We start from the raw sequence: 21,827 nt of genomic DNA on the forward strand, positions 1-21,827 counted from the left end.
GGGGTTAGGGAGCTTCGTCCTTTGCATGGTGGGGGGACACGGTACCCACCAGCAGCATCGCTGAGGGGCAGCAGCATCACCAAGGGCTGGCAGGGTGCAGGCAGGCATCCTCACCCCGGGGGCCCTGGGCAGGGCAGCAGCTTCGTGGAGGGTTTCCTTCCTCCTGCCCCAGCCTGCGCACCCGCCAGCCACCCTGAACCGCGCCGCTGCAAGCACCTCTCATGTGACCGCCGGCTTCCTGTGCGCTTCCCGGCCTCGGTGCCGGTGCTTCGGTACGTACCGTGCCAGGCACTGCCCGAACGCTGCACCCTTGCCACTGGGCCCCAGCATCATGCTGCGCCGCAAGCCCTCCAACGCCAGTGAGAAGGAGCCCGGACACAAGAAGGTGAGCGCTGTTGGCACCCATGGGTGTCCCTGCACATCCAGCACCGGCCAAGCCTGGGCGGCCCACAGGATGCTGAGCAGGGAGAACTGGTGTAGGGGGGCTGGGGCAGCTGTGGGGCAGAGCCCCATGGGGCTTGGGGGCAGCACTGCCCGCAGTCAGTCCCTGCCACCACCAGCCACCACGGCCTCGCTGGCCCATGGTCCTGGCCTTGTCCCACGCTGTGCTCCCACCGTCTTGCAGCCCGGTGGGACGTGTGGCCGGGATGCACAGACCCCTGGGTTCATCCGGGGTGCCAGTGGGACCCGTGGGGCTCTGCTGGGGTGGGGGGGCAGCGGCGCCCCTTCTCCGCGGGCTCCCCACAGCGTGGGCAGCCGCCTGCCACTTCCTGCCGGGGCGGGGGTACGGCTGCGGCGCCTGGTGCGCAGCTCCCGGCCCGGCCCACACAGCAAGGTGTTTGCGGTTGAGGCAGCGCCAGGCTGCAGCTCCGTCACGTGTGTTGGCTGCTTCCTCCGGTAGCGCCGCACCGAGTGTTGGGAGCCACCGGCAGAACCAGCTACTGGCACCACAGCCTCTCGAGAGCCCCTGGTGCAGCAGGGCCATGTGCCACCCCGGGACACCCCAGCTGGAGGGTCTCACACTAGCAGGCGCTTCAGCTCTTGCCAGGACCTGGTGAGCTGTCTTCAGCAACAGCGAGCCATCAAGAGCAGGGGGACAGCGCCTGGTGGCCTGGTCCTGCCCACGGTGGGCTGCCATCCCGGCAGAGCCACACACCATGGCAGCTCCTCCATACTGGGAAGCTCCCCGGGGAAATCTGGGTGAAGCCACCTGCTCTCTGTGCAGGGGGTGGCCCAGGGAGCCTGGCAGGCCCCAATAGGCATCCCCTGCCCTTGCCCAGCCGCACCCGCCGCTCTCACTTCCCTCTCGCTGCCATCCTCCCGGGGGGGGGGCCTGGCTGCCCCAGCGCCACAGCCCCCCGCAGCCAGGCTTGCCACAGCTGCTCTTGCACCCCCAGCGCCTCCAGCCCTGGGATAACGGCCGATGCTGCAGCTGTTCTTGGCTGCAGAGGGGCACAGGGCACAAAGTTGTTTCAGCCCAAGGGTGCAGGGGGGAGACACAAGGGATTCAAGCTGCCCGCATCAAGGGTGCTGGAGTGGGAGTGAGGCAAACTGCCAGCATCTCCTCCACACAGACGCTGAGCTGGTCCTGCTTAGTAAAGCCACAGTGAGGATGGAGGTGGGTCTCCCTCATCCAAGCCAGCCCTCTATAAGAAAATAGCAAAAACAAGTAATAAAGGATGCTCAGTCGAGTTGATAAAAAGGAGAAGGAGGAGAGGAAGGCGCGGGGCTGTGCCTGAACAGGGCCAGGCTGCGCAGGGGCTGAGAAGGGCCTCAGCTGCCTCCAGCGCAAACAGGAGCCTGGGGCAGGCAGAGTGACTTGAGAAAGGAAATTGCTGCGTTTGCGGTCAAGGCAAGACTGAGTGTCGTGGTGTGTGCTCCGAGCGCACTGGCAGCTGGGAGCTGAGCTCACCCAGCCTCAGCACAGCTCCCATGGCAGGGCTGGTGCTGGACAGCCAGCAATGAGGGAGACCTGGGACCACGAGGTCGTGCAGGGACCCCAGTTGGCTGGCACTGAGAGTGCTCCCAGCACGGGGAACCCCTTCCCATGTGGGACACAGAAAGGAGGGAAGGAGAGCCAGGGAAGGAGGCAGCAGGGGCACAGGGAACACTGGAAGTGGCAGTGATGGAGGGTTGCACCAGGGCTGAGATCCAAAATGCACTTTGGTGGCTTTGGCACAAGGGCAGGACTGAGCTTGCTGGCAGTGGAGGTGCTCCCCAGGCTGTGGGATGACACACAGGCACAAAACGTGGGCAACTTCTGGGCCTGGAGCTGAACATGAGGGCAGTGACATGGGCACGGCAGCACTCGTGCTCTCAGCCACTGAAAACAGCCTTTAGCTGTCAGACATGCAGGGAAGGGAGGGACTGACACATGGCACGGCCACCGCAGGAGTAGGACAGCACAAGGCAGGTCCCACTCTGCTCTCCTTCCCAAAATCCCTGGCTCAGGGGCTGACCTGGCACAGCATGCCCACGTTTGGGTGCTGAGGGAAGCAGCTGCCTTACAGATCCCCCCCATGTTGTTTTCCCAGCAACTGCCCAGCCCATGTGCCACAACAGCAGCACAGCACCATCCTGCCTGCTCACAGTGGACTGTCATCACCCTGGGGCTGCTCTGGCTCGCCAAGGGGCCCAGCAGCCGGTGGAGAGGGTGGGACCGGGGACAGGGGGGCACAGGGAGAAGCCCTCACATCTTTCTGTCTCCCCCAGCTCTCCCTCCAGCGCTCCAGCAGCTTCAAGGACTTCGCCAAGTCCAAAGTCAGCTCCCCTGCACCGAGCGAGAAGGAATTCAACCTGGAGGAGAACGTGAGTGCCCAGCCCCCCCCTCCCCCGGGGTGGCAGCACCCACTGCCATGTGCAACTCCCCCGGAACCACCTTCCCACAGGGCACAGCCCTTTTCAGAGCCTGTTGCCCCAAGCTCCTACTGGTGATGCACCTGCTGTGGGGCAGCCCCAGGGGCTCCAGCACTGGCAGGATTTGGGGTCTTACTCCCCAAGGAGTCTTGCAGCCCTGTGTGACCCAGTTGAGGGTCTGGGGTGTGGGGGGGCTCTGCCTTCACTCCCCATCCCTCTGCCAGATCCCCGAGGATGAGTCCAGCAGCACCGGCCCTGACGATGCTGCACGGAGCAGCGGGATGAAGCTGAGCAAGAGGTGGCGGGCTGCCATCTCCCGCACCATGAACCGCAAGATGGGCAGGATGGCCGTGAAAGCACTAGCCGAGGGGAAGGTGAGGGGGGGGGCCTGGGCAGGCAGGGGTAGCTCCCCCTCCCTTGGCCTGACCCTGGTCTCCCCAGCAGGGAGATGTGGAGGAGGAGGGATCCCCATGCCCCCTGTCCCCAGCCAGCAGCATGGAGGAGCCGAGCCATGAAAAGTTGCCCTTGTCTTACCTGGAGATGGAGGAAGACGGGCACCCATCCATCAGCCGCCAGCTGTCCAGCGGTGAGCCTGGCCCCGGCAGGACACCAGCCCCTCGCCCCACAGTCAGGCACATCCTGACCTCCCTCCCATCCACAGGCAGCGAAGTTTCCAGCCCTGGCCCCGGAGGCAGCAACCAGGACAGTCTGCAGCTGGAGGAGAGCGGCCCAGCCTACACTGGCCCCTTCTGCGGCCGGGCCCGCGTCCACACCGACTTCACACCCAGCCCTTATGACAAGGATTCACTGAAGCTGCGGGTGAGCCACATGACAGCCAGTGGTGCGGGCCCTGGGGGAGGGGGGGGGGTGGCCGGGGACCCCCCTGTTCCCCAACTGTCCCTGAGCCTGCGCCCGCCTCCACCCCCATCTCCCTTGGCCCAGAAAGGGGACATCATCGGCATCATCGAGAAGCCACCCATGGGGACCTGGACCGGGCTGCTCAACAACAGGGTGGGCTCCTTTAAATTCATCTATGTGGATGTCATCCCCGAGGAGACAGCTCCCACCCGCAAGAGCCGGGGATCCAGCAAGAGCAAGCGCCTCAAGCCCAAGACCCTCCACGAGCTGCTGGAGCGCATCAATCTGCAGGTAAGTGATGGGGACAGGGGCGGGGACAGCAGCACCCAGCATGAGCCCAGAGTGCCAGCAGCAGGACTATCCTTCCCGCTGCTCCCTGGCAGCCCTTCGCTATCCCCCAGCCCTGTGGGTCCCTCCACCTCACACCCGAGCACTGCGGGGGTGGGGGGGGCACAGGGGGCACACGGGGCTTTTCTGGATGATATTGGGGTGAGTGCCTGCCATGGACCTGCGCCAAGGCAGGAGCCACATGGCTAGCACTGAGGCGAGGTGGGGAGAGCCAGGGGGAGCCATGCCGCACCCCGCTCACCCCTCGGCCACTGCCCTCCGGCCCCAGGAGCACACCTCCACCCTGCTGCTGAACGGCTACCAGACCCTGGAGGACTTCAAGGAGCTGCGGGAGACCCACCTCAACGAGCTGAACATCACAGACCCCCAGCACCGCGCCAAGCTGCTCACGGCCGCCGAGCTCCTCCTGGATTACGACAGTAAGAGCCGGGGGGAGCGGGTGGGAGGCACCCCCGTGTCGGGGCAGCCCCAGCAGCAGCCTCGCTGCCCGCTAACACCACGTCCTGCCTCTCCCAGCAGCGAGCGAGCCGGAGGAAGGCGACAGCCCTGAAGCTCAGCCTTCGCCCTCGGAGCCCAAGGGGGACATTCCCCGGGACTCAGGCTGCTTCGAGGGATCAGAGACCCTAGACAGCAGCCGGGATGAGGCTGAGCTGGGGGGTCCCGAGGGGCAGCTGCGGGCTCTCTCCCTGGCAGAGTCCTCCTGAGCCCGCTCTGCCTACCGGCACTGCCCCACCAACGGGCACAGCCTGCAGCCGCTTCCCGCTCCGGCCCGGAGGGGACGGCACCCTGGGGCAGCGCACTCCCCGCCGAGATGCCGCGGGCCTGGATCGCCTCTCCTGGGTTTGACCCACCTTATCCACAGCTTTAAGAGCTCCTCCCGGAACCCTCGCCCGCTGGGCTGAGTGCACAGGAGGCTGCAAGGACAGGAAGGTCCACGGCAGGCAGGGACGGAGCAAACCCAGCGCTGAGCACAGAGGTCCCCCCGAGCCCAGCTCCTCACCGGCAGGGAGCACACCCACACTGCCTTCCTCCAGCATCTTCCTCGCACAGCTGGGGTGGGCAGGGAAAGGTTTGCTGGAAAGTTTGGGCTGTGGGAGGAGAGGCTCAGCTGAGCTGCGAGCAGCCCAGCAAGGGCACTGCAAGCCTCCTCCCTTGGCCCTCAAAGGTTGCCTGCAGCTTGCAAGACTAGTTCAGGGGGGCTATATGAGAGGGAGCCGGAGCAACTGCCCCACAGGCAGATGGGCTCAGCGGGGTGAGGCTGTCACCCAGCAGGACAGACCCTTCCAGACTGTCAGATCCCCTGCGAAGCACCGGCCACCCCAAGCACCCCCCAGTAAGGTGCAGAGGAGCGGCAGCCCAGTGTGGGCAGGAGCTGAGGCAGGGGCAGGCAAGAGAAGGCATCTGTATGGGAGCGTGGGGCAGCCGGGAACAAATAAACCTGCTGATCCCCGGCCGGGGGCACCCACCCCAGCCCCCTTCAGCCCAGCTCTCGCTGATGCACATGACGAGCTCCAGCTCCTGCACTGCAGCATCGGCCTTTGGGCACCCAGTTTGTTCCTTTGCGCTCCATCCCAATAAAAGCGTGCAAGACCATTTCACTCTGGCCTTCAGCCTGCTTCCTAACCGCCAGGATGGCCTGGGGCGGGAGCTGGGGAAGGGACTGAAAGCTTCCCAGGACACTCCATGGCTGCACTCACTGGGATCTGTCACTGCTCAGCCCAAGCCACAGCACCTGCACACTGAGACTCCCCTCCACCTGCCGTGGGGGGGACAGCAGGACGCAAATAAGACAACGCAGATAAGACACCCTGGAAATGTGAGATGTAGAGGCTGGAAAGCCCCAGGGAAGGGGAAAGAGGCAGCTGGCTTAGGGAGGCACAGACAGAGGCAGAGGCTACAGCTCAGCCATTTTTCAAACCAATTAAGTTTCCTTCATTGTTTTAAAATTTAAAAAAAAAAAAAAAGAAAAAAATAAAGAAACCCCAACCCTCACCCTACCCCCACTTCCTTCACGGAGAACCTGAACAGAGCAGACAGGAACCACAGGTGCAGGCAGCATCCGTGACGGCCCCAGCAGGCAGCACTCGACACACCGCATTAGAAAATAGATTAGTAAAACCAAAAAATACACTTTTTCACAACGAGTTTGAGATTTGGTCAGTAGCGTGTTGGGGCGGGTGGGAGAGAAGGGGCAGATCCCACCGCCGGCGGGGTGTGCATGGGGCCAGGAGCAGCAGCCTGGGGCTGGGCCAGGTCTGGCTGCAGGGTGGCAGTGGCTGTGAGCCGGGCAGCTCTGGCCCCGCTGGCACTGGGAAGCCCGGGCTCCTTCCCTGGTAAATGCCAGCAGGGAGCAGCTGAAGGGCAACTGGGAGCCCGCTGCCAGAGCCCAGGGCGGCAGCTCTGCCCTCTCACCCGTGAGAGGTGACCCTGGCACTACGGGAGAGGGGGCAGCGCCGGTCGCCACGTTAATACCACTTCACCCGCCGCCAGGCACGGCCCAGGTCAACGCTGCGAGAGGCCAGGGAAGAGGACCGAGTTGGGAGGCACGCATCAAGCTCCGGAGGGACAAGGCTCCCCGTTCCATGCCACTGTCAAAGCAGGATGGCATATGTGGCCAGGGAAGGAGGAGCAGTGACTTCACGCTGCCAGGCAGGAGCATCACAAAGAAGCAGGACTGCCCTGGCAGGACATCCCCCACCTGCCACCAACTCACCACATGTCTGCGGGGAGGCACAAAAGTAGCCAGCACTCGTGGCACGGGGTGGAGAGCTGCCAGGGCACAAAATCGCCTTCCCTCCCTCGCCGGCCTTTGCGGACACCCCGCAGACATGAGGCTCTTCCCAGCCCGGCTGCCAGGCGCAGGACAGGGAGCGTTGCTGCAGAAGAGCCCTGCCACAGTGCAGAGGCCTCCCACCGCCGCCGGGCCCTGGCCTCTCCTCCCTCCTCTGCCGAGGAGGCGCAGATGGCCAACACTGCACAGCCAGTCCCAGGACAGCCGGCAAAGCCCCGGGAAGATTCAAGGCTCTGAAAGCCAGTCGAGGATGGCTGAGAAATGCAGGGCAAGGCAGGGGGGGACACAGGACACGACGACACGACACAAAATCGGGACTGAGGTTCTGCAGAGCGGTGGCTGAGCGGCGTGCCACAGCCTGGCAGGCAAGGGGAGGGCATGCCTGTGCTCAGCACAGGCACCCGGGAGCAAACGCAGCCCCAGCACTAGCTCGAGAGGCAGTGGCACAGGCAGACCCTCCCCTGCAGCTTGATACAACCCCCTTGCACAACCGCTCTGCGGCTGGCGCAGGGCGGAGACAAGCGGCAGGAAGACACAGGCTGCCCCGCTCCTTCCCCCGAGGCCCAGGTTAGGCGTGAGCCCCGGGGAAGGACGGGAAGGAGGGCCCCCGCCACGACTGCTCTCGCACCGGCTAAGTCACATGAAAAGAAGGAGCACGGGAAGGAAGCTACTTTAAAAATCGTTGCCAGCAGAACACCTTCCCAGTTGTTTTGGCCCTTTTGGCACCAAAATGTCTCCTGCCAACCCCTGCCACGTTAACCAATAAAACAATGCCACAGATTAGAGGAAGGAGGGAGGAGGGGAGAGAGGACGCTACTGCCATAAATTGCTTTCCCCTTCCCACCAGGATTCCTCAGCAGTAGGGAGCAGGCCGACCCTAATGTCGCTTCTGAGCTGCTTGACCACAAGTCGCCTCATCAGAAAGTCAGGGCCAGACGTAGGGATGGCTCCGGCCACCAAGCCGGTATTTAGCATCCAGGACCACCTGCAGAGCAAGAGGTCCTGCCTCGGCCTGCAGGCAGACCGGCCTCAGTGGTGGCGAGTGCCCCTCGGTGACAAGGCGGGCCACTCACGCTCGTTATCCTTGGACACCGTGCAAGGCCAGCGCCAGCCTGCACCGCCTGCGCATCGAGGTGAATAATGACTAAAGCAAAATGGCCATGAGGAATCGTTTGCCTGCCATCCAGCCCATCTCCTCCTCTCCTCTATCACTTCCAGCTTTGATTAGACAAAACAAGAAAGTTCTCCCTTTCAAGCAGATGCTAGTGCTCTGCTTGCCCAGCGTCCTGGGGTGGGACCGGGAGCTCCCCAGACGTTAGCTGCTTCTCCTCAGGCATCTCAGCATTGCTCAGGGATGGCGCAGGGACCTGCAGAGAGAAGACAGCAGTGACTTACATGAATACACCCCAATACAGAGCACACAGATGCCTGATCCCGCTGCCCTGTTCCTGCCTCCAGCTCTACTAGGCAGAGGTCTCAGCTGTGCCTGGGAAAAGGAGAAACCAGGGACCACCAAACAGGCAAAACAGCAGCTTCATGAAGATCTGGAGCACTGGACTGCTCCAGCAGAAGTATTCTGGACTGTTCCCACCAGAGAAACAGCAGTTCATGCCCAAGCAAGAATAGGCCCAGCCATTTCCCACCATGTTCACAGAATAATTTAAGTGGGAAGGGCACTCTGGAAGTCTCCTGCCCAACCATATCCTTAAAGCAGGGCTAATTCCAAAGACAGAGCAGGCTGCTCAGAGCCATATCCAGTGGGGCAATGGCTTTATCCAAGGATGGAGATCCCACATGTGTGAGGGCCCTTCCTGGGGACAACCCTTCATCTTGCACTCAGTGCCAAAACACGATGCCTGCCACCTCCCACCCCTCCTAGACTCTGTAAGTGCCAGCTCCTGGGTGCTCTCACGGCAGAATTGATATTTCCAAAACTGCAGCCAGCTGTGATTTCCTCTGAGGTTTACCTAGGAGTCAGAGGAGCCCAGCACCCTCCCAGCCAGCTCCAGAGAGACGCTGGTTCCTGTTCTGAAAACAGACTTTTCATCGTCGGCCTCTCAGCAAGGCCCCAAGTGTTGCTTTGTTCCTGCTAAGTCACACTATCAGCTTTCTCTCCGCTGGCCCAAAGAGCCATGAGCTCTAGGCAGGCGCATCCCACTCACCCCCCGCATATTGGGAATCACTCACGGCACTCAGGTGAGGAACGCTGCCATCCTTCTGCTGAGCGCTGCTCTCCTCTGCCTGCCCACCAGGACCCTTAGCAGCAGGGGGCTCTTGAGTGCTGGAACCCCGTGGGCATGACTCCTCCTGAGCTGTGCTCTCCTCTTGCTGCAAGATGCCCCGTCTGTCCAAGACACTGCAAGAACAGAATCACACCGTCAGAGGTGTACACCTCCCCCAAAGCTGACTTTTCCTGGCAGGAGAAGTGCTGGTGGAAGACAAACATTAGTGGAAGGGGTTCGTCTCCAAAACAGGCTGCGCACAGCCCAAACCTAGTTTACAGCATCTATGTTCCTCCTGTGAAAACCAAGTCCCTTGGAGAGTAGCCCAGTTCAGAGGGTGGGGGCCCACCAAAACAAGCACCCTGGGAAGAGCCTCTGCTCCATACACTGCCTCAGGGAAGGGGAGCCACTCCTCCACCCGCTTCCCGAGCACACGGTGATAGGGAGCACATCACAAGCCCAAATAACTGAAGATATGCAAGGAAGACAACACAAGACCTTCCTCCCCAGAGCATCCATCCATGTCCCAGATGACCTCCAGAAGCCCTCAACACACACAGCACTGGCAGAAGAGCAGCCAGGTCTTGCACCCAAGCAAGGAGAGCTCCTCAGGGTCCCGCACTGGGCTCTGGGGGCAAGAATGGCAGGGCTGCCCCTCAAGAGCTTACCTGGGGGGCAGAGGCCCACAGAGCACCTCACAGCAGTTCTTCACTATGTTGCCATGGCTGTAGGGATTCTGCACGCGGTTCTTCCCAGTCCAGGACCCCTTAATCTGCAACAGCCATGGCACAAGCTCAGGTCTACTCCACCGATACCTGCCCCACCAATATCTGCCCCCAGCCCCAGAGCACGTCAGCAATGTGGACACAGCTGAGACACAGTGAGGAAGCAATGAGAAACAGAGATGGCTCAGAGAAACAGAAAGACTTTACTTACATCTTCGTTGGTTGTCTGATTCAGTGCCACAAGGAAGGTGTGGAACCCAGTTAATCCCACCACCGACCACAGGGTGAAGAAACAGATGAGTACCTCCAGTACAGTGAGAACAGTTAAGGACTGGGAACAGCCTGGGAAAAGTCCCAGCCCAGCTGTGTCACTACCCCAGCCATACTACCCTAACTTCTCCTCTTCTCCTAGACACAGTTTTCTGTTTCACCCTCCTCAAAAGCCACAACATTGCTCCTTGCCTTGTAATCATGAGGGAAAATGCCCTGAAAGACTCCTTAGAGAAGCCTGGGCATCAAGACTTGTCCCTCCATAAACCCCATCTTTGGAGAAGCCAACCCCTTTGCACTGTGGAAGGATATGTCCCTGGGGTTTCCTTCAATGTGTTCAGAAACCCAATCTTCAGAGATTCTGGCAATACAAAGAAAGAGATATTTTTTCTCTGGAACTTGACACTGAGTCCAGTTCCCTTTCCCACTCCATCACTTCTGGGGTTGCAACACCATCTGTATGCCCCACCTCCCTTAGCCAGCCCAGCCATCCACCTCACCGCAGTCAGACTCACTCAATGCTACGTAGACTATGTTGAAGGTGAAGATGTAGATGGTAAGGAGTGAGAGCGAGAGGATGAAGAGGTAGAAATAGCGGTAGTTCCTCTTCCCCACGCAGTTGCCCACCCAGGGACAGTGATGGTCGAAGCGCTCTGTGAAAGTGAAGATGGAGATTAGTGCTGCTCTAGCATGGTCCTGCCTGCCTCCAGATATTTATTCCTGTGTTCTGAACTCAAAAATTGCCAAGGCTGACAAGGACTCCCTGGGCCATCAAGTCCAACCCTCTGCTAACTCAGGGCCCAATACCATGGATCCATTCCAGAAGGGGAGGCCTAGTAAGAAAGTGCAAAACCATTTTACTAATGAGTCATTGTGCACATTAAGATAGAGTTTAAGAGCTTGGCCCCATGCATGTCTTCTCCCCCAAAGACCTGAGGTATAAGAGCCTTTCCTAAAGCAGCACACGGGTTAGATGAAGGTCTGGGGGTTCAGAAGCTCTTATCTAACCCATGTGCCACTTTACTCCTACTAGAATAATTAGAAGAGTTTTCAAGGAACTTCATAAACACTCAAAGGGCTGGGAACCTGCAGAGGAGGAAAATGATCCAAAAGCATGGGACTTCTTCCTTGAGAAGGGATGCTAAACACGAGCCCATTATGATAAGCAAAAGGGCTAAGAGAGCATCTGCTATGCAGCAAGGGGAACAAAAAACAGGGGTACTCAACATAATGGTAGGATCTCTGCACTGATGCAAGGAGCTGCTTTTAGGCAAGACACAGCTCACCACTGGAAACCTCTAGCCCAGCCATTCAGTGAACCTCAAAAATGGACCGTACGTTTACATGGACAAGTTAGACTTATGTTAGACTAGTTATTGCCAAAGAAGTACTGGCAAAGATAAACCATCTGGCTTCAGGTTCTGAGCAAATCTCAAGCTCCGTGAGTTTAAGATGAGGCAGACTGTCCCCTGTTCACACACCACCATTCTGGGCTTGCTCAGCAGGCGTGTGGTGTGAGACATGATACAGAGCAAGACCGGGTGCAGACCTTCACCTGTTCTCTTCCAAAGGTCCTCACCTAACACCCAGGTGCAGGAACAGACACAATCTCTTCTACTCACCCACACAGTTGTCGCAGATGCTGCAGTGAGAGGCACGGGGCGGACGGAAGATCTTACATGTGTAGCAGTACTTCAGCTTCACTATCTGGTTGTTGATCTGGAAGTTTTTAATCCGCGGGGGGGGGCGCTGACCCTGTGGCACGGTCCCGTTGGTGGCCTCTGAGAGAGAGAACCAAGCAGAGTTCAGACCTGCTGCTACAATGTGAGAAGCCTCAAACAACAACTTGCCTCCCTGCTTTTCCTACCCGTGGGATCAGAGCCTGCTGGGTCTGGAGCCAGTGGCTGCAGCTCTGCTCGTGAGGTCCAGAGCCAACCTGGCAGCTTGGAGGCAGAAAAAGAGATGGCAGAGCTTTCATGGGCATATTGAGAGGGGCTGGGGGCTGGGCATGTCACCTGCATTCACCAAACTTCCTCTCTACCTGAAGGATCAAGGGGCCCACACCAAGCTTCCTGCACCTCTTCCCAAAAGTAAACTGAGTTTGTATGCACACAGCTACAAGAGAGAAAACAGCATGTGAAAAGTTTCCCAGAAAGGGAAGCAGGTACATCGCACCATCTTTTTGAGACTCAGCCAAGCAGAATTAGCCAGCAGGTGGTAAAATGCCCCATCTGGGGCAATCCTCACTTTTGGAGGGCCAGCTGGGAAGAAAGGCTCTGCAGAGCGTGTAGCCTATAGATATGCCAGAAACACAGAGGCTTTCCTAGCTGTCACCAGTTCGGCTGGCTCTGCACTCACCAATCTCCATCTCGATGAAGGCTGCCTCATCAGGCAGGGCTCTCGGGATCACCCCAGGATCACTGAAGCTCGTCCGCAGGAGCGTAGCCATGGCGAATAGGAAGAGAACTGCTGCAAACACGGGGATGGCTGGGGACAGCTGGACTGCCAGGTACCGACACCTGCAGAGAGACGTCAGCAGGCGACGAATCAGACCACCGCAAGGTCTGCCCGAGCCAGGGCCTGAAAGCCTGGCAAGGCATGAGAGGCCAGACTTTTCTGAACGCAGGTTACATGTGGGGAAGAGCAGCTGCTCAGCACTTCCTTCTGATCCCACCACCACAGGGAAACACCCCTGGGGCAGCTCTAATGACCAGCCACAACTGAAGTACCACTATGTTTTTAACCAGCCAGGCACAGAATACTTTCCAGCATTTTGTTTTGTTTCCAGTCCCATTTTTCTCAGAGTCACAGGCGACATCAGAAAGGCGACCAGCCTGCTAGAGGGGTCTTGCCTAGAGGTGCAGGCTGCAGCCAACTGCCAAGGGATGGACCCTACCTCTGGGGAAGCACCCAAGGCCTAGTCTGAGAGCTCACCATGGGGGAGAGCTGGAAGGCACAGAAGCATGGTGGGAATCTCTGGCTGTCCCCTAAAGAGAGACAGCAGCTTCCAGTACCACAAAAATTACTTTCCAGGGATTAACTGTGTCCTGTGCTTCTCGGGAATGGATTCACATGGAAGTGCAACATTCCCATGCAACAAGAATTCTGGCTTCCTTTGACTTTTCTGGACTCAGAAGCTCCAAATAAAGTAGAAAGGCTCCTGACCCAAGACAACCCCAGCTCAAGAGAGGAAACACAGCGTAAGGTTTGTTTGCTTTTTAAATACAAAAAGGTCCAATGAGGAATTTATGTTGCTAATCCTGCTGATTGAGGCAGTGCAAAAGGAACAAGGAGATTAATCTCACTGTGGCCCGTGTCACTTCTGGACACCCACAAACATGTCTCCATGGGCACTGCAGCCAGCACAGGCCGTGCAGATGGCCTGTACAGAAGTCATGGTTTAGAGATGTAGTGGGCTGAAAGAAAACATCTTTTTATCCTTATTTCTTCCGAAAACTCCATTTATGTTGGGGTGAAGTTTCTATGGATCTTTCTTATGGTTTAAAACAAAACACCACCCAAATCCCAATGCTTGTGCATGCCTTGCACACCTTGCTTCCCTGGGTTCCTCCCAACAAAGCTGAGCACCCAGGCTTTCTACTAAGCCCTGACTCCACAGGGGTGGATCCAACCCAGACTTCTGCTCCCATCCACAGCTGCTCTCCAAGAAAGCGTAAGGCTACTGCAGTGAAAGGCATGGGATTATCCTCCCCAGTGGATCCATCATCCTAAGCAAGGTGATTTCTATGACTTCCATAGCATTAACTATTTAATTCTGCATAGCCTTCCCACCCATAGCATCTCAGAACACAATAAACTTTCTAGCTCCAGCTGGTTCCTTTACAGCACCAAAATCTATAAGCCCACCATCCACTGCAGGAAGGCTCCTAGGCTTCAATTTGCCATTGCTTGACTTCAGCAACTGTCCCCTGCGTCTGACAAGGTACAGAAAGGGCTGTATACTGAAGCTACAGTATGCTTTGGCCGCAGCTATGCACAGGGCCTGCCCCTAAACCAATGCTGTTAATTTTAGACACTACAGACTCTGCAGTACTCAGAACAACACAACCCTTGGAGTCGTCCACGTGCAGAGTCCTGCCTGCATTTGAAGAGCCAAGCTGAGTGGCCAGAGGGCTGAGCTTACCGTCTTTAGGCAGCCTAAGATAACTTTGCTTTCCCTTTGCAAGGCCAAAGTCTAGAAAGAGAGCTGCCAGTCAGTCAGCAATTAAACAGAAACCTTGGATCCCATTTTGGGAAGGAATATTAGTTTATTCTTCTAAAGGCTGGACACGGTCTGCCTCAAAGGGCTGCAGCTTGACCCTTGTCCAGCTGACAAGACAGCTTTTATAACCGTTGTAACAACACGAACATATTACGGGCTTAAAATATGGATTCATGAACTGTGTCAAAGCTGAGCCAAAACTGCACCAGAGCTTCCAGCCTGAGCTATACACTGACACCTTATAAGTTTCTCCAGTGTACTGTCAGCGAAGAGATTTATTACCTGCAAGCACACAATCTGTGCCGGGTGTACTCTCCCAGGCAGAGACCTGAAAGCTTTACACAGTGGCACTCAGGAATAAACGGGATCAGTCCCTGCAGGGACCAGTGCGGTCCCCACTCAATCTGTGTCTGAGCACGAGGGTGGGATGTGACTCACTCCCTGCTGACCATTTCCTACACATCTCTGTAAGGAAACCTGCCCTTTGGGGATGCAGCAAGTCCTGCTGCCCCTGAGGCACAGCAAGGTGGCCTCAAGACTGATGTTACCACATCGCAGAGCGTGGCGTGTGAATAGAAAGAAGGCTGCAATTTTAGGAGATGAGAGAGACGAGTGCGTGACCGTCCTCTCCACTGTGGCAAGGGAAACGGCACCATCCAGCTGGTCTAGCTCTCAGCGTGGCACAGGCACAGGGCAGGTTAGGTCCCCAGTTCAGGAGGGGAGGTAAGCGATCCCAGACAGACTGCCTGTCTGCCCAGAGGTGGGCAGAGGAGAGGACAAAAAAAAGCCCCAGAAAACACCAGATGCCTGCTCTCCTGTCTGCTGGGGAAAAGATACCTAGAAACTCACACAAGGAAGTATTAACACTAGCTCCTTCAGCCGCCATTCACCAAAGTGCATGACATGTCTGCTCAGCAAAGCCCTTGTCCTGTTGCCATTGTCCCTCCAGCATGAACTGAACACCCAGGCACTGTGCGGGACTCTCAACCCCGTCACTCAGGCGTGTCCTGGCACAGCAGAGGCCGAGCAGGGCCCTCCTGCTTCCCCCAGTGGCAGGGCTGGCAGCAGCGTCCCATCTGCAGGAACACGGCCTGGGGGCGAGCTCAGAGATGAAGGAGACAAACCCCGGCTGCACTGAACGGCATCCCAAGAGCTGACACGGAGCCCACTGCCTGCCTCCAGTCCCTCCCTGCACTGACAGAGTGTTGCTTTTCAGAAGGTGACTTCCAGGGAATGCCCAGTGCATCTGCCACGACAGAGAAAGCCAAGGGCCATCCAGAATGGCTGAGCAACAGGTAAGGCCTCCACGTGAGGCTTTGACATGACAGTCACTAGCGCTGGGGACTCTTCAGTCTACGCCTCGTCTCCAGCACGATTACGCTCAGCAATTCATTTGCACTGCTAGGGAACAGACATTTTAAAGATCTTTTGTTTGGGAAAGCTGAGAGTCAACAGAGACATACTGTTGGCATGTAAGGATATCGCTCCTCCTCCACTCCCATATCTGTGCTCTTGAGCATTTTGTCATCTAAAAGCAGACAATAATAGCACTATCAGAACTCATCATCATGGGGCTGGGGGGGGGGGGTGGCTGGGGGGTGAGAAAGGCTTAAACAAAGAGATCATTAGGGAGTGGGGAGGCAGCAAGAATCAGCAGCTGGGAGGTGCTGTGAGTTCACAGTGCAAGGACTGCTTGACCGATTATTTTGCGACCACTTGGGCAAGTCTGCTGTAACCAGCACGTTGAACAAAGCTCTGGAGGAAGGGGAAAACAAACATGCCAGCCCCGATGGAAGTGGACTTCAGCCATAGCCATCAAGCAGCACATCTCACAGCCAGGTCCCTCCAGGATTCAGCTCAAGCTCTGTTCTATAATTCATTTACATCTCACTTGCAAATCACCTATTTAACTTTCCTAAACCAACAAAATAACCACACCGTGTACTTGTCCCGAATGTGAGCAAAGCAAAGTAGCATCTTTACCAAATGTTTGACCCTCACCAGAGCACTTACAGTCATCTGCATCTCCCAGACCTGGGACGATTTCCAGAAGCTGATGTACTTGCGGTAAGCGTGGAAACAGTCGCTCTGAAAACCTGGGTAACCGCTACACTGCAATGCTACAAGTTCACGGCCCTTTCCCAAGCAGCACTCAGGCAGAACCGGAGCTGTCTACAGAAACTCTTCCTGTCTGTCAACAGCGACACAGAAAATGCTCGCTAGAGACCCACTTCAAGCGCAGTTCCACTGCCAGCACACGCTTCCAACCCAACCGATGCAGCAACCGACCTTAGACCAGAGACAGAAACATTATGCCAACACTATTGCTCTTTTCCCAGCTACACTCAAATCTCCACACAGTCAAGAGAGCACCCCGAGCTGCGCGTGGGGAAATGGGGGTGCTACAGACATGCACGCTTCAGTGAGGGTGAAGCTGTCTTCTGAAAAGGAGTCCACATACAAGAAAAAGGGCATGCAATTAAAAAACCCGGGAGCAGCCACTTCATGCAGAAACACGTCTTTACAGGCAAAACGAGCTGAACTCTGGATACCAACAAGTTTACCTCTACAGAGACAAACTATAACTACTAAAAAGCACCGATCAACTTGTGTGTAAGTTTTGACAATGCTTGACATAGACCTAATGAGAGGTAAAAGCCATCTTGGAAGCACCTCTTTATCAGTGCAAAATCTTGGATCTTTGGGGTTTGGAAAAAAAAATAAATAAAAAAATTAAGTCACATGAAGGGTCAGCAGAGGTTTTTTCAACTCATCAGAAAATAAAGAAATTTTAATCTCTACATAGCTAAGAAAGTAGAACAATAAATAAAGCGATAAACATGCTTGGTTATTGGAAAAGCAAACAGCAGCCCCTTTCTGCACTCAGGAGCTTGGCATTGACGGCGCTATCTTGCCTATAACATTTACAAACGTCAAGCGTTCATGCTGAAAAGCTGAAGACAAAAGAAATTCAGTTCTCTTGCAGCTGCTTTGGAGGGCTGCGTGGAGAACTCTTGCTTCGGGAGGGCCATTACAGACACACTGGCAAACTGCAAAGAGGAAAATCCCAGCAGCCCAAGAGAGGATGCTGCATCCCATCATCTTTATTCCCAAACAGATTTCACAAGTGCTTTACCTGGGCTTCTCCTCGTGCTCAAATACCACAAGCATAGTTAGACAACAAAGCGCCCTATCACAAAAGCTGACATACCCATTAAGTGTCTGAAATAACGCCAAGAGGGTATTAAACAGAATTTTACATGACACATTAAGGTCATAGAGTAGACCCAATTAAATATAGGTCTCAGACCCCGCGGGGACCAGCCTCAGCCCTGGAGCAGCAGGACTGCTTCCTGCCAAGGTGGTGGCAAGAGAGGTGCCCTTGGGCAGAGGGCTCCAGACGCTGCAGAGCACTTCCCCAGGAGCCAGCTCCAGGCCCTCTGCTTTATCTGGGAGGGAGGAGCTGGACCTCCAGGTACAGCCCTGATAGCTCAGTCAGCCCTCTGGGTCCTGCTCACTCCTCGATGAAAAGACTTACCCTATTCTAGACCACAGCTCTGCTGTCTAGGGGATAAAAACATAAAAATTCCCACGCACGGGGCTGAGGTGGCTTCAGACCATTCAACTGGAAACGCAGCAGATGAGCCGATGGCATTGGAGCTACTTGGAGGAAAAAAAAAAAAAAAACAACCCAAAATACCACTAGCAGCAGCCCAAACAGAGAGACTGTCATTTCACGGCTGGGGAGGACTCTTTCAGCGAGGAACACGGCAGCTTATCTCATGACGTGCGATGCCAGTCACCACCGGCTCTCCAGCGACAGCGTTTGTAATCAGAGCTGAGCCAGAGCAGCCTGGAGGGCGAGGATCAAACCCGCACTGGCTCGGATCGAGTAGCAAGACATTTTCTGGCTTCAGGCATCCCCGAGCCTTGTTTAGACAAGGTGTGACTGCGCAAGTGATTCAGCTGAATGAAATAAGCATTCACAACACAGGCACCCCTGCAGTGAGCGTACAAGAATTAAAAGGACTCCTCCACCCACCACAGTCTGCTTCTCTCCAAAACCAGATCCCAACAACCCAAATTGTTCCTCGGCAGCACAAACTTTAAGGGGGAACCCATGAATTTCCACACAAACGCCAAAGAATCTGCCAAAAGCTGAAATGAATGGGTAAGACAGCAAAGGTATCAAGGCCGAGACCCTCATGCAAAAGCCCTAACGGACACAGAAGGCATACAGGGCAAGCAGGGCTCTCGAGCAGCCAAGCTGTTCATCTTCTCAGCTTGGTCAGTGAAGCAGAGACATTGTGGAGTGTTTCTGGTTGGGAAGGCAACATTTCATCCCTATCCCAAATTCAAAAATCCCCAAACAATTTCAAAACAAACCCATCTCTTTCAAACAGAAAGCATTAAGGTGTTGTGCATTGAGAGAATCAAACGGATATATTGGATTTTCCCAAACTTTTCCTCATCTCCCCAGTCAAAACCACTCAGCTGATTTCACTAAAATTCAGAGACAATTCTGCTCCCAATGAAACTTCCCCGGGCCAGCAGCCCCTGCAGAGGCCACCCTCGAGCTCTATGCAGAAGGCACGTCCTGGATGGCTCAGCATGAGCAGGGACACAAGCGACCCCTCCACAGGCCTCTGCCTCCCAGAGCACAGGAAGAGGCTTCTTGAGGAATTTCCAGTCACGTACCCGCTGCACCCACGGCCAAGCTAACCATCGCACCGCCGGTGCTGCCAACACGACCTAGGACTGGAAAGGCAGCCTTGGTTTGTTCTGCCCCACGCAACACCGGCAGCCAGCTGGTGAGGGCAAACATGGCAGAGCGTGATGTGGCTTCACTCTTCTGCTGAGGACAGGCTCCGCAGGGAGTGAGAGCAATTATCCCTCGCAATAAGGGTTTCTGGAGCAGTAATAAGTGTTTCTGGAGCAGTAATATTTATTAGTTCTTCCTGCAAGGCAGGAAGTCTTAGCCCCATTTTTCAGATGGGAAAAAAACCAAACAACAAAACAAACTGTGGTGTCACTTCATACCTCTGAATTCAGACTGAGTCAGGGATAATTTGGGCTTTCCCACACCCGGGAACCCCAACACCTCGCGTTACAGTTGTACGGCACCTGCCTCTAAAGCTACACGACGACTAAGCAGAAAAACCAGTCTCATACCTGACTGAGACCCAATGTTGGCCACTTCATCACTGCTGTTGGGATGTGGCAAGCCTTGGCAGACTGTTCCAGAAAGCCCTTTCCAAGGCTGCCAGAGATATCCGCTAACGAAAGGAGCTAGGGGAAGCAGTGCCAGGCCAAGGGAAGTTGAGACAAGTTCCTTGATCTAGGGAAGACGTCTAGGAGGCCAGCATCTGGGCCAAGTGCTTTATGTATCTGGAGGAATAGCCAGGGCTTAACCAACAAGCAGTTTCTTCCACTTGCTTTCCTGGCTGAAAGAGCTTTTGTGTTACCCAACACTGTTTAGGACCTTCAGCTCTCTAAGAACAACATAAACATGCTGATGGAGACAGAGGAAGGAAAGCTTCATGGTTGTTTAGCTGATCCAAGCTGATCCTTAGACAAGGCCAAAGGGGCAGTCCTGCCCCCTCCCCACAACATCAGTGCTTAGGCAAACACAGGTTTTTTCTTTTTTTGAGGGTTTTTTTTTTTTGTAGGATTATTCTAAGGCCAGATCAGTTCCCCAACCCAGCTCAGAAGGGAGAGGGCAGGTCCTGCTCTTTTGGCAGTATCCAAGACTTGGGCCGCAGCTCTTGAGGCTGCTGAACTGATCTAAAAGGGTGACCAGATCCTCCCCAAACACCAGGGCTTCAGCTTGCGGGAGGGTCTGCTGTAGCACAGCACTCTGCAACACCTACCTAGCAGGCAGCTGCAGGGCAGGCTGGATCAGTGCAAAACCCCGTTGCCACCAAGCTCACTTCTTTTTTGTTAGTCCTCTGGCTGGGTCACCTCCCTAATCGGGCTGACCTGGGGGCTTGCAGGGACGCAGCCTCAACCCCCCCACCCAGCCCGTGTTGGCCTCAGCTGCTGCAGCAGCAGTGCCCTTGCACCCCGGCCATCCCTGGACAAGGAGCAGTATGCCCCAAAGCCCCATCCCCTCTAGCTGTGCTCAGGACAAGGGAACCGCAAGTGCCCAACGCACGGAAGCCCAACCGGTAGGGACGAAGAGGCAGCGTCAGGCTGCAGGCAGAGCCAGGGGAAAGCTCCAGCAGCGCCCATCCTCCCCCAAAACCTCCAGGGTCAATCTGCTAAGGGTGAAGAAGCAGATCCCGTCAGAGAGCCACACCACGCCAGGCTCCTCTCCGCCACACTCCCCGCCTTCTCCCGGGGCCAGCGGTCAGAGGAGCCCTGACCAAGCCCCATCCCTGGGCCGCAGGGTCACCGGGCCACCACGGGGGACTCACTCAAAGGCGAAGAAGAGGGCGCAGGTGCCGAGGATGAGGAAGAGTGTCAGGTAGAAGATGCCTTTCTGCCGAGCCATCATGATGCGGCCGTCGCAGCAGAAGGTGTTCCTGCCCGGCAGCTTCTCCCATTTCCGAACCACCTTCTTCCTCGCCACCATCACCGACATGGCGGGGCCGTCACTGGGGCGGCGGCGGCCGCCACACGTCCAGGCGCTGCTCCTCCACCGCCCGCGCCCCCGGCATCATCGGGGGCCCCGCTGGGCTCGGCTGGGCTGGGCTGGGGGCTGCGGGGAGAGGGAGAGCGCCTCAGCACCGGGGCGGCGGCTCGGGCCGGCGGGGCCACGGCGGGGCTGGGCGCAAGGGGGGGCGGCGGCCGTCGCCATGGAAACCCCCGCGCCCCGGGAGGGGGGTCGCCATGGAAACCAACGGGGGGGGGGGGGGGAGCGGGAGCAGGGCGCGGCCAAGGAAACCCTCGGCCCCGAGGGGAGCGCCCGGCGGGAGGGGGGCGGCGGCGGCGGGGCGGCCCCGCACAGGCCCCACCGGGAGGGGAGGGGAGGGGACGGGACAGGGCAGGGCAGGGCAGCCCCCCCACCGCGGCCGCACCGGGACCCGGACCCGGGCCCGAGCCCGGGAGGGGAAGGGAGGAGAGAAGGAGGGAAGAGAAGGGGCCCGTGCCGCCGCCACCGCTCACCCTGTGCCGGTGCGGGCAGCGCCGGGCGGGCCGGGCCGGGCGGGCCGCTCCGCTCCCTCAGCGCCGCGGGAGGGGCCGCCACGCCCCGCGCCGCCGCGGGGGGCGGGGCCGCGCCAGCCATTGGCTCCTCCGCGCCCGCCGGCCCGCCCCGCCGCTCTCCGCCTTCCCATTGGCCGCGCGCGACGTCACTCCGCGGCGGTTCCCCCACGCCCCGGTGCGGACAAGGGGAGGCGGGGCGGGGGCGGGGCCGCCCCGGGGCCTGGCACGTGGCCGGGGGCGGGGCGGGGCGGGGCGGTGCCGCGGGAGGGGGGGGGCGGGGGCGCAGCCCCGGTGCGGCGGGGCCGGCCGGGGACGAGGAAAGGGGTGGTGGCTCCGGGGGACCGGGGCAGCGCCCGGGGTGGTCCCGTCGGAAGGGGGCGGGAGGGGGT

General features: G+C 57.6%; 2 protein-coding genes across 4 annotated transcripts; one reads left to right on the forward strand and one right to left on the reverse strand.

Annotated features, from left to right (window-relative positions):
* Positions 1 to 121: 121 nt before the first annotated feature.
* Positions 122 to 5,665, forward strand: SASH3 (SAM and SH3 domain containing 3). Of its 3 annotated transcripts, none has more exons than XM_074882524.1 (8): positions 122 to 385; positions 2,713 to 2,808; positions 3,081 to 3,230; positions 3,298 to 3,442; positions 3,518 to 3,675; positions 3,799 to 4,005; positions 4,331 to 4,481; positions 4,579 to 5,665. In XM_074882524.1, the coding sequence occupies exons 1-8, from the start codon at positions 332 to 334 to the stop codon at positions 4,764 to 4,766; spliced, it is 1,149 nt and encodes a 382-aa protein (XP_074738625.1). In that variant the 5' UTR covers positions 122 to 331; the 3' UTR covers positions 4,767 to 5,665. The 3 variants fall into 3 exon arrangements, with proteins under 3 accessions (XP_074738625.1, XP_074738627.1, XP_074738626.1); XM_074882526.1 differs by having other exon boundaries at positions 4,582 to 5,665; XM_074882525.1 differs by having other exon boundaries at positions 3,301 to 3,442.
* Positions 5,666 to 6,207: 542 nt separating this feature from the next.
* ZDHHC9 (zDHHC palmitoyltransferase 9) lies at positions 6,208 to 21,479 on the reverse strand. Its single transcript, XM_074882523.1, has 10 exons — positions 21,400 to 21,479; positions 20,709 to 20,992; positions 12,429 to 12,589; positions 11,693 to 11,851; positions 10,586 to 10,723; positions 10,383 to 10,431; positions 10,012 to 10,114; positions 9,744 to 9,847; positions 9,041 to 9,209; positions 6,208 to 8,220 (listed from the first exon to the last, which is right to left on the reverse strand). Exons 2-10 carry the CDS (start codon positions 20,873 to 20,875, stop codon positions 8,116 to 8,118), a joined length of 1,155 nt encoding a protein of 384 aa, XP_074738624.1. The 5' UTR covers positions 20,876 to 20,992; positions 21,400 to 21,479; the 3' UTR covers positions 6,208 to 8,115.
* Between the last annotated feature and the right edge of the window lie 348 nt (positions 21,480 to 21,827).

The sequence above is a fragment of the Strix uralensis genome, chromosome 13, assembly GCF_047716275.1.
Source record: "Strix uralensis isolate ZFMK-TIS-50842 chromosome 13, bStrUra1, whole genome shotgun sequence".
Classification (NCBI taxonomy): domain Eukaryota; kingdom Metazoa; phylum Chordata; class Aves; order Strigiformes; family Strigidae; genus Strix; species Strix uralensis.

Bases quoted from the DNA above. Each gene is read 5' to 3' on its own strand.
- SASH3 (XM_074882524.1), top strand. From the start codon at position 332: ATGCTGCGCCGCAAGCCCTCCAACGCCAGTGAGAAGGAGCCCGGACAC. The intron at 3,676-3,798 runs GTGAGCCACATG...CCCTTGGCCCAG, and splicing joins AGGATTCACTGAAGCTGCGG to AAAGGGGACATCATCGGCAT. The intron at 4,482-4,578 runs GTAAGAGCCGGG...TGCCTCTCCCAG, and splicing joins GCTCCTCCTGGATTACGACA to CAGCGAGCGAGCCGGAGGAA.
- ZDHHC9 (XM_074882523.1), bottom strand. From the start codon at position 20,875: ATGTCGGTGATGGTGGCGAGGAAGAAGGTGGTTCGGAAATGGGAGAAG. The intron at 11,852-12,428 runs GTGAGTGCAGAG...TCTCTCTCTCAG, and splicing joins CTTCATCGAGATGGAGATTG to AGGCCACCAACGGGACCGTG. The intron at 8,221-9,040 runs GTGAGTGATTCC...TTCTCTCTGCAG, and splicing joins GCGTTCCTCACCTGAGTGCC to GTCCCTGCGCCATCCCTGAG.